General features: G+C 36.2%; 1 protein-coding gene across 4 annotated transcripts in view; it reads left to right on the forward strand.

Moving 5' to 3' along the window:
• PDE1A (phosphodiesterase 1A) overlaps window positions 1–12,170 on the forward strand; it is a 144,523-nt gene that overhangs the window by 105,173 nt on the left and 27,180 nt on the right. For all 4 annotated transcript variants that reach the window (XM_054515452.1, XM_054515454.1, XM_036386807.2 and 1 more), the window contains 2 exons: window positions 3,945–4,045; window positions 6,601–6,726. In XM_054515452.1, the coding sequence (XP_054371427.1) occupies window positions 3,945–4,045; window positions 6,601–6,726 (227 nt within the window). The remainder of the gene's footprint in view (window positions 1–3,944; window positions 4,046–6,600; window positions 6,727–12,170) is intronic.

Here is a 12,170-nt window from a genome sequence, read left to right on the forward strand (position 1 = left end):
TGACTCTGGATGGTTTTGCTCCTATATATACACAATAAATGGCAGTCAATCACTTATGTTAAGCCTTTTTTCACTTAAAATGCGCTTGGCTTCAGGGTGGTCAAGGAAAGGTCCCCAGGCATTGCACATTTTTATTCTACTGTTTGAAGGAAGTATTTTGCTTGTAAGCGTTTAAAGCTGTATTTTAACTCTAATACTGTTTTAAGTGAAGCCTGGAGTCTTCACCAGCCAAGATTCCTTTTCAGATTGAGAAAGCACTTCCATATCAGCCTGAAGCAGAGGCTAGAGAGCTCTTGCCAAGAGGAGTCCAAACCAAAGTTGTTGTATACAATATTCACATATCAAATTAATACTTTAGTAAAATAAAATTCTTGAAGATATTAGATTAATTGAAAGAATTAAGTGATGTGAGCCATCTCTTTGTTGCAGGTATACACCTGGATCTTACCAGGAGGAAAATCCTTTTGTTTTATTATAAGCATCCCTCTGGCCCATTGTATCTGCCCCTCTGCCCTTCAAAAAACCAATAACATTCAGATTTTTCTTGTGATGCCAGTACAAAGTTCCAACTTCCAGAACTGTCCTAGTGATTTTGGGACATTTAGCCATTGCTTAAACCACTTTGAAAGGCACTTTGTGTATCTCTGAACACTGAATAAAAAAATCTGTTTCATATTTGAATATCTGCTATTTCACTGCATGTACATAAGTGTGAGAAAGGCCCTTCCATCCTTATTAGCATCTTAACCTTCTGCCTTAGATGTGATTTGGAAAATTATTTTCAAAAAAGTTTAGACTTTACCACTGCAAAATCTCATTAGTGTTGCAACACTGCTACAAAATATTTTTGTAAAATTAGTCCAGGTTTAATTCACATTGTAATTGCCAAATTAAGATATTGAATTGTGATATTTCTCTGCTTGTGGCAGGGGGAATTGGAATTAGATCATCTTTAAGGTCCCTTCTAACCCTAACCATTCTATGATTCTATGGTGCTGTGATACTGAAAAGTTCCTGGAAAGAAATCTAACTAGGACACCACTTAGTCAAGAGTGCCTTCAAACAGATGTACTTGCCAGGCAGAAGGAACATTTATGGAAATCAGTGTTTGAAAGAGGGCCTAGTGATTCTGCAGCTTGCTAAGTATTTCTCTCCCAAATGTCACTTGCAATTTGAGAAAGCATCAGTATAATGAAAATGTTCTATTTAACTTGCTAGATTTTTTTTCCTGTTGCCTGGTTAACCCTCCAATACCCCACTCAATAACAATTTGGAATTTGCTTCTCAAGCCAACAGTTTTCAGACATGTTCATTGTAGTCCTTTTTTAAAACTCTGCTCTATTTCTAATACCTGGATTAGAGTAAATATGATACAATTCTAGATCAGATTCCTGTGGTTTTTCAGTTGGTTTTTTTTATTTTTTTCCAGATTGGTTTGCAATTTGAGGTTTTTCTGCTTTCATTTTCTCTTAAGGACCTGGTACTAACTCCAAATCTTGCAGCGTTGCTATCTTCCTTGTTTATTTCTGAAACACATACTGAAGCAAATGTTTCCAAAAGCTGGGATTTAGGAAATCTTTTGCATGATTCCTGTTGTTGAGGTCAGATGTTTTGTACCTTTTACAGGAAGCTGGAAAATAGCTCTATTTCCACATTTGCCAGAAAAATTTGGCTAATCAGAGCTTATGCTTCTCCACAAGCCCCTAGAGAGATTCTGGTGAAGAATAAGACATATTCAGAGCTGCTGTTAAAGAAATAAAATAATCATTATATTTTTCAAAATTTGCTGTCTATCTAAAGAAAGAAGATCCAGCCACCTCAGATCAATGTGTTAGAATGTTAAGTATCACAGATGGCAGACAGTCTATTAACCTTCCCAAGAGACTAAATCCCAGATGATGCAACTGAAATGTATAAGTCAAGCTTACATTCATGAAGTTTTCATCTTTATAAAGGTTTAAGAATCCAAGTCCCAGGGAATAGATCTTGTAAAGAACTTTTGAGTCATCGATCATCTTCCCACCATCCCTTTTCTCCTCCCACGTACCTGTATTGCTCAAAGTAAAGGAAAAAAGGCCTTTACTGCCAATAAGTGCATTGTGAGACTCAATGTCTTGCTCAGTTTTTAATCTATCACTGTAAAAAAAAAGTTTCAAACAGAACTCATAAGTTGCAATGTATCTATTTACATATAAGCAATACATAATACTTCCATAGAAGACATAATTTATATTATCTGTGACACCCACAAGACATAGGAGGGAAGCATGTTTCAGCTCTTCTCAGTCTTGCAGACCCCCAGATACTTGTTTTTCCCTCTCCCTTTCAAAACACACTTATTAACTGTCTCTGTAAGAGTATTTTTCTACTTCCTTAGAAATCCTTTAGCTAAAGCAGTTCTCTGGTTCTCTGATTTGATTACTGATCTCAATTTTGACTATACCAGTGTGTGTAGAATACTTGCTCTTCTCTCTTACTGATGAAGTCTCTGTGCAGCCCATAGATATTGTCTGTGAGGAATGTTCTTCTGCTTATGAATGCATTGTCTAGCAACTATTTTATTTGCTACAAAAGCTGACCTTTGAAAAGGCATCTTAAAGAAAAGTTTATGTTTAGCTTTCATTACGTTTTCTGTGTTTCTGTTCTGTTTGGTATGTTGAAAACATTGTGAGAGCCAGGACTGGTCATGGCCTGGTTTCTTGTGACACACAATATGATGAAGGTCATTGTTTCCATTTTTAGAACTGCTTACAGTACATTCTCATTCCTCAGCCTGTGACCTTTCTAAACCTATACTGCTTCACCAACAGCCAGTACTTGTTCCTCAGCAGCCCTATTGTGTCACTGAATGACCTATTTAATTATTCTTACATTGCTAATGAGTCTTGAATCTTTCCTTTCTTCTTCTTTGAAAGAAGAACTACTATTGGCAACTTTTACTACATCTGGCAACTTATGCATTTCATATCCATTCATACACACACATGCACATTCATATGTGCATATTGGGGTGTGTGAAGTTGAGATCATTCTTTGATCCTTTAGTACAGAAGCTTACTTGTACACCAAAACCATCTGAAATATGTGTGGAAAGGCTTGACTGGCATTTGACTTAATCAGTCCTATGACTGTGGGGGTTAATTATCATATGATTTTTCTGCCCCCATCTTTAGATGGAGTAAGTTTTCTCCTCAAGGACTTTTTGTCATTCAAGAAATAGAACTTGAAAGAAGATAACAGAGGTTATTTTACAAGCTGTGCTATACAGAACAGCCTCATTTAGCAAGAGTTATAAAAGGGCTCAAAACTCCAGGGTCTGCATTATTTTGTATACATGACCTACATTACCTTTTGTTCTGTGTAACTGTATACTAGCCTTCTGCACTTTTTAATTTTTTTTTTTTTGCATCAGTACAAAGTACGATCAAATTTAGAACAGAGAAATCTCCCATGGGCCTAATTTTAGTGCTACGTACACTGGTAAAATATAGATAATACTAATTTTGTACCTTCAACTTATGATTAACTGTATATATAGTTTACTAAAAGACAAATTATAACCTAAACTTCATATAAGACTTTTTTAGATTAATATACTGTAATTTGGCAAGTGCCACATGTGAGCTAACAGAGTAGATACTCAAAGGAGTTGTAAAGTGAACTGTGTAATTCTTTTGATAACTTCTTATATTTTTGACTGCCAGTATTTACTTTGCTAGTGGCCATAAGGGTGTTAACTTGGTCTCAGAGAAATCATAAGTACAAGGATTTATTTTATCGTATAGTACTGAAGTGTTATGGATATATAGTTATCTGGAGTTAGAGGAAAGTTTATTTAAGTTGAAGATAATGCATTGAAGGTAAAACATTTTCAGTACTGTAGAGTTTAATCTGAGTTAGGGTGTTATTGAAAATGTGACTATGATTTGTTTTTCATTTACCAGCACTGGCTCACAGAACTGGAAATTTTAGCAATGATCTTTGCAGCTGCCGTCCATGACTATGAACATACTGGGACCACAAACAATTTTCATATTCAGACAAGGTAAGTGATGCAGTCTCCTAAGAGTCATATCTGGAGTTTGCAGTTCATTCAGTTCATTGCTGAACTATTTCATAACTGTTTCTAATAAATCCAGGAAGCAGCCAGGTCAGTCCTGGTTTTACAAATTGCTTCATCAACTTCTGTCCCGTTAATGGGATCAGTCACATGGTCAAAAACTGTGGAAAAGTAATAAGATAGCTCCATAATGTCTGAAATAATTCCATTTTGGAGCAGATATGTCAAGAGGAAGTTTGAAAAGGTTCAGAACATGCAGAACATGGACTTGAAAGCCGTTCACCCCCTGTTATTCATTAAAATTCTGATACTGCTGACTCAAAAACTTCTTCTACTGTATCCCCATAAAAATGCCTCATCCCTTACAGCAATGTGCTTACATTTTGTTTCACTTTGTGTATTGAACTTAGAGGGTCCTGGTGCAGAGGGAGAAACTTTCAAGTAGAGCTTTAGAAATACCTACCATGAGCCATCTCCTAGCACGTTTTGAAAGCAACAGCAGTAGATATGAAAAGGAAATCTAGGAAGGAATCCAGTTTGAAAGTTAGGCTAGCTGTGTTCTCCTGCAGGTGCAGCATGTCTTTCTAGCTGCTGTTCCTGTACAACTGCATATAGTTCTCTCCCTTAAAATATTTTCTTCTTATCACAGGAAAATCCCTGACCAATCCCTTACTGAGTGAAAAATGGTACATCTGATGCTTCACGTAGTACAAACCATCTTATTTTTCTCTTACACTGAGCTATATGTTGTTTTTAGTATCCTCAGTTGAGGAGTTTGCTTTGGCTGCTGCTTAAAAAAAATCAGCATAGCGCTGGCATATTTTAATAAAAGAACTCAGTGCTAGAAATATTATTACTTTGGACACAAACATCCTCACATTCACTAATATGGATCAACTGTCCCATGATTACATTTAAATTAAATCTATAACAGTTTTCTCCAAGATGTGGCTTTCAATGATGAAAAATGCTAGATTTGCAGCTAAAATAAGGACACAATTCTTTTCTCCTTCAGCATAGTCTGGCTAAATATAAACTTCAGTTTGTAGTTCCAAGTTTATATTAATTTTCTATTTTTGTCCTTAATATTTTGCTATGAGGTACTGCAAGAGTGGAACACTAATTAAGCTGATTGCCTTTGAATTTTACTCAGGCACTTACTTGCAAACAGGTATTTGTTATGTGATATAGCTTGTTCTTCTCTCTTTGTGTAACTTGGCCCTGATGTGGCATCCCAGATTGTGATTCCAAGTGTCTTTTGCCTGAGGAAAATGGATGGAATGGCTGCCAAAATCATAGCAAATTTTAGCACTGCTTAAACATAGTCATAAGTGGCTATGTTGATCAAAGTGTGCTTCATAAACATATGTGATTGGCATAACACAGATTTTCCTATGATTTTAGCTTGATTATGGGTGTAAACATATTGATTATTTAGGCTGGCTATGGTTTGTTTCATCTAAATAACCTTTCCAATCCTATTTAAGTTATTTATATTCCTTGGTATCATACATGGCAATATTTACTGTTGCTCAACAGAACAAGAGATTTATTTAGCTTATTGATGTCAGAGTGAGCTGCACTGCTAAAGCAACACACCTTTCTTCTAGTACAGACTTGTCAGTGGACCAAATTGAAATATTCAGAAACAGTTTTATCAGAGCAGAATTGCAGCAGAGAGGTGTCTCCTGAGATTGATTGCCTAGCAGGTTAGATCAGGTCTTGGGGAAGCAAATTTCCCAAGAATTAATGATGTTGGAAGCTAAGTATGATAAATCCACACCACATCAAAATGTGTTAGTGTCTCAGTGTAATTTTGGAATTGTACATTAGTCTTTGATTAAGAAGAAAAGGAGTTTAAGTTTGTTAAGTTTACCAACATTATGGTATGAGTCTGTCTTTAGGAAATGCTTGAGTGCTTCCAAATTCCAGCTTAGCATCTCTGCCATCCCACTGTGATGAGGCTCAAGGTTTCTCTGTTTTTCTGAGAAAGATGGTGGCTGTTTAAAACATATGAAATTTTAATACCTTATTTTTTACAGCATCTTCTGATAATGAGTAGCATGGGCCAAAGCACATCTCTCAGAGCAGGGGGAGTAACTTCCTAACACCCATGCTATGTGTGGAGCCCCACTGTTGGTGAACATGTTGCATTTTAAATGGGTGCATTGTGTTAGTGTACTCTTGTAAGCTAATTGGAGCATTTCTGATGCTCTGTGATCCTATCTGCAGTCAAGAAGCTTAAAGTACTCATGAGGTTTTTGCCACAGTTAGGTCATGTCAATGAAACATCACACATTTTAAAATATGACTTTCCCACAAACAGTGTATGCAATGGTATAATGATAATTTTTAATGCATTTAAGATAGAAAATTTATCAGTATTTGATAGAATAGGAACAAATAAGCATCATTTGATATATCTTTCTCTATATATGTACATATTATCAATATTTCTCATAGAGAAGACATAGTCCTGTCTTTCCCAGTGCCATCACTGGAACACTATTGCAAAACCTGCCTCTTTTTCCCCACACTAGGTCAGATGTTGCTATATTGTACAACGATCGTTCTGTTCTTGAAAATCATCATGTAAGTGCTGCTTATAGACTCATGCAGGAAGAAGAGATGAACATCCTGGCTAATCTAAACAAAGATGACTGGAGGTAAGACTTGCTGTGACATTCAAAAATACTCCCAGTATTTAAAAATAATAAAAACCACCAGGCCTTCCCTGAGGAGTCTATTTTAAGAGTTCAAATTACAGGAAGTTGACAGTGGAAAGAGTGATGGATGTTTAGAGCCTAGCGAAGGCTGCTGTGGTGTTAAGAAGTACTGTTTGGGAGATTCTGTGTAATTTTCCAAGTGAGGCTGTGCATTTAGGAGGCACAGTGCTGGAGTGTGTGGACAGAGTCTCAGGTGAAATAGCTCTTTAGGAAAACCACAATGCTGCCTGAGCTGGGTTGCCTTTGTCCAGCATAACCAGTGAGCTGAAATCACAGTGCAGAGTCACACTCAGCTGCCAGCTTGAGCACTGCTGCTCCTGGGATCTCAGCATAGTCACGTCTTGGTTAAGCATTAAAAAATGAATTGTGTGGACAGTCCAAAAATAACAAAAGTCCAGAAGCGCTACAGAACCCTTTTCTTTTTCTTAATTTTAGTGTAATTTCTGAAGAAAATTTGGCCAGCTGAAATATTAAGTATCATAATTGATATATCACAAATAATAAGACCTGTAAGGCTAAAAATCAAGTGTTAGAGTAAGACTCTCTCTGTTATTAAAAAGGAAATATTATCTTTGTATCTCGTTGATGGATACGTATTGTATTTAAAATATGACTTAAAATTCTGTGTTTCTGTAAACACAGATATTATTCAATGGCCCTAAAAAAACCCAGGTGGACTGTGAAGTTCAGAGAAATATGTTGTGATAGGGGAAAGTCTCCCACTGTGAATGGTACTACCATTAATAACAAAGCTAAACTCTGCTTTATCTGTATTTTCACAAAATTATACATTTATGAAGGAGTATGTGAACATCAGATCATATTTTGCTGAAGTGTATATTTACAGATGGACTTTTACATGGTAGATTTACATTTTTTTACTTATTTACATGATGAGAAAACCCCTAAATAAAGCATTTATTGAATGTGAGTCTGCTGGCCCTTCTGGGTTTCAATTAATTATTATTTATTAATTATTATAAATTAATTATTAATTATCTGTTACCTGTTTAAAAATATTTTTTAAATCTATAATTTTTTAATTTAATACAAAGTGAGAGAGGAAGCATACAATTTTTAGTTCTCTTGAAAGAATTCTTCTCAGTGGACACTCATTTAGATTTAGTTATCAGAAGGTTTGTGTTGTACATTTAATTCTGGAGAAATTTCTCCAGAAGTGAATTGTAAACTTCATTGATAACTGTTTACACACTTGGATTTTCAATGCCAACAAGAGCCAGCCTTGCTCCTCTTGAAACTATTTTGGGGCTGATAGGTCTCTGTGACCCTATTTCAGTTTGTTCTAGCTATTGAGTGTGGAGATTATTGTGCTAGTATGCAGCCATCAGAAACTCATATTCTGTCTTTTAAAACCATACATTTAGAGGGAAAATTATTTTCAAATCTTCAGACATGTTGCCTTGAGTAAGTTTTTATGAAGTGGTGTTGTTTCATATTGCATCCTACCAGAGGATGCTTCCAAGTAGAAAGGAGCTGAAATTCTCCAGCTGAATTTCAGTCCAGGAGTGTTCCAAGGGTGGCTTGAAGACACTTACATTCATCCCTAGTCCTGGCTTCTTCATCACTGGAGACCACCATAAATTAGTATGGTCTGGGAATCCCTGCAGCAACACAGAGTAGCTCCAGCCAATAGAAATCTGGCTGCCAGCTAGTGCAGTTTATCCCAGTCATTTCCCTCTGTTATGCCACTGAGGAAAGCAGTACCAGGCTGAAACCCAAATATTTGTGAATGGAAAGAAGGACCTGTGATTTTCAGGTTGTGATGTTCATATATACTACTCTGCTGGACTGCAAACAAAAGAAAGGGGGGAATGTGATAAGCTCTCTTCACATTTCTGAAGCACACTCTTCTCTGCATAGACTGCTTGGGCAGGTCTTCCCACAGTTCTTTGTCCAGTTCAGTTGTGGACCATTTTGTCCAACTTCTGTTGCATTTTATTTCTCTGTGGTTTTTGAACCTGTGATAAACTACCACATTATTTTGGAATTTGCTCAATCACACACTGGCTCTGCTTACACTTCCTTTCCAATCTCTTCTCTCTGTAAACCGACTATATTTTCCTAGAAGATCTTACTTTAGTTTTGCAAATTTTGTTTGTGTAGGTACACAGATTCTTCTATATGCAGCCAGTTTGAAGCTGGTGAGTTTTGGCAACCAGTGAAAAGTAGAATTAATCATCTGTTTTTGGGTATTTTCAGCAAAATGTAGAAGAAATGTATGAATTGACTAATAAGCTCAAGAATCTAAACTAGGACATTCAGTTCCATGTTTTGTCACTTAGCTCAGCAATTACACTCTGTTCTTTGAAGCAAGCAGTAAATTCCAAAGTGCCTGTCTGTGCCAACCTGCACAACCTGTTGCAGTGTGATACTTCAATTTAGAGGGTCAGTCATGGAAATGACAGTTTCCTGGTATTCATTTCTAATATCCAGAAATTCCTGTTACCCTGTCATTTCATTGGTGCAATAATGGATCTGGTAGCCACTTATCAATTTTCTTATTAATACTGGAGTGAGCTTCTTGGATCTGTACTGAAATTCATGCTGTTAAACTAACTATTTTGAAAGGGTTGCACTGAATCAAGTTGGCAGTAAATTGAAATGATAATCTGTTCAACTTTTCAATGTACTTCCTGGCACTGATTAATTTCTTTACTTCTGTCACATCTATTTTCTTTAGTTGCAGCAGTTTCATTTTTCAAAAAATTAACACTGCTGACTATTTAAACTGAGGTTCTGCTAATTATTCTAGCAAAATGAAGCAAAATGACTGAAATTACTTTATAGTATTCAATTTTCTCTTCTACATGTTAACTTTAAGAAGATAAATGTGCTAATAAACTGCCAGCTTCAATTAAGTTTAAAATTTAGACTTCTAGTCTGAGGTGGGGAGCACTGCCAACATTCTGAGGATGATGTCCTTTGTGGATAATGCATGTGACATTCATAGCAATTTTCAGTCTTTTCTTGATTCTGAAAATTTGTTCCAGTCTTTGATATTGTTTTGTTTCTTTCACTTAGTGCCCTTAAATAGCTAAAGAGGGTTCCTTGTTTGTCCCCCTTTCTCCTTTGATTTAGCAGGTTCCCAGTGTTCCAGCACCCCATGCAAAATGTCACTGTAGGGGCAGTATTAATGTCTCAAACCACCCCAGTCATAAGGCATACAGTGATTTATTGCCTGATTATCAAAAAAAAAGAGACAAAACAGTACATGTTATGTATAATGCAGAATGAACAACATTCTTTCTCAAAGTCCCTTGAGATTCTTCTGTCTAAGGATTCCTGTAACCTGAAGATGAGGCTTATGTCTTCAGTTCTCACTTTGCTTTTGCTCATCTTAGTCTGTTCCTGCATTTTTTTATTAGTTTTCAGCTGATTAGATGTCTTTGTCATGGACAAATCCAGGTAAAGCTAGTTTCTATTTCTTGGCTAACTACTTTTTCAAGAAATTAATGTATCACTCCTTTTCTCTTTATTACATCATTGTTCATGTAATTTTTTCACATAGTCTTGCATCTCTGTTTTTTTACAGTATCCTATCTGTAGGACTTGTGGCTGGGGGAGGGTTGAGAAAGGATGCCAGCCTAGAACATGACAATTTAATTAAGTGGAGGTGATAGACTCAAACCCACTAATCATCTGATATTGGGCCTGAAAGATTGCCATGTTCTGTATGTGAATATTGTTACCACTTCCCTTCAAGTATGACAACATCTCTGTGTCTTTTTGGGTGGCAGCAGGTATCTGTATTGTCCTGAGGCTTGTAGCTGGGGACTGCCTAATGAGGACTGGGAGAGATTTCTGTCCAGGAGTCACCTATGAGACCAGCTGAGGTCTCATGATGTGGAAGTTGAGACAGTCTTCTTTCCCTGGGAAGCAATTTGGTAATGAGATCAGCCCAAGATCAACCTTCTGTGCAATGATAGCAGATGAAGCATTTGTAGCTCCAGTAGAGCTTTACCTACCATTTCCCCATCAAGTTTCAATTCTAGCGTCGGATTGTGGTGGATATGGGCACAGGCAGTTAACAACTGCAGGAGTCTCTCTTTTGCTGTTAAGCAGATTTTTAGTGGTCTGAAATCTTCAGGAGTGTGTGACAGGACAGTGCTGTACTGTTTGATCCTTATTCAGATGTTGTAGGTAAGAATTAGGGGTTTTTTCCTCCTGCCATCACAATATGAATAAACTGTAAGTGTGGTTTTGCTTCTCTGTGTGTGTCTTGCGTAGTAGGGGTGAGGTATCTTCTGAGTAAGGGTGTACTAATTTCTGATTTTTCTGATTACTCTGAAAAGTTCAGACATTGAATGTTCCTAAGAAAATCTCCTATGGAAAGGAGAAGTGAAAATTATCTCAGTCTTAAAAACAACAGGGTTTAACAATGCAGAGCTCTCATTTCCTCTTGTAGTGTTAGCTGAGTTTTTTGTTTTGTTTCGTTGGGGTTTTCTGTTTTGCTTTTTTTTTCTTTAATGGTTTTGACTGTTTTTGAAGGGTACACTTTCAAAGCAATGTGGAGGAGGAACAGTTGGGATGCAAAATAATTAGTGTCTCATTATGAGGTCAGATAAGGTAAGGCATTTTCTAAACACAAGTTGCTATGGCTGCATATTATTGAGTAGAAGTGAGAGCATTGAGTCTTTATCCAGTTACATTAAAGCATGTCAGGAATCTATACATAAAAATCAGCAACAAATATCTGCTTAAATATGTAATTAATTTGGATCAAAAAAAGTCTTGATAGTCTTTATAACAAAGTATTCTAATCGCCCTAAAGGAAACTGCAAATTACCTCTTTAAAGCATAGTCCTTTGAAAAAACCTGCGTGTTTTTTGATTTACTTAAGTCAAACATATGAATATGGTATGAAAGATCAGTAAGAATTACAAAAGTAGGATTTTACTGTTTTATTTGATACTTGGACATCTTTAAGATTGGGGATGTGCTCATGAAGATACATGGTACATAATGAAAGGTTTAATGTGGGAAATTCCCCATATACATATAAACACCACTTGTCCTCCTAGGCCATTTAAAAAGCATATAAAGACCCACTGGAGTCCTACATGGCCTATACATGATCTTTCTACATCAAGGAGACAGAATGTTCTAAATCAGTAATTATTCTTGACAAAATTAATTAAATTTTCTATTTACATAGAATATTTACAAGAATAAAGTTTCTTACATGATTCATATTTCATTAGTTTCATATGGATATAATAGAAAGCTGGACAAGCTAAAACATCTCTAATCATAACACCAAGACAGAAATAAATTACTAATCCCAAACTTGTTCTGATTCGTTAAATAGGTATTACAATACTTTTGGAATGAAAGGTAGTTCGTCATAATGATCTTATATTGGT

The sequence above is a fragment of the Molothrus ater genome, chromosome 7 (genome assembly GCF_012460135.2).
Source record: "Molothrus ater isolate BHLD 08-10-18 breed brown headed cowbird chromosome 7, BPBGC_Mater_1.1, whole genome shotgun sequence".
NCBI classification, from domain to species: Eukaryota; Metazoa; Chordata; class Aves; order Passeriformes; family Icteridae; genus Molothrus; species Molothrus ater.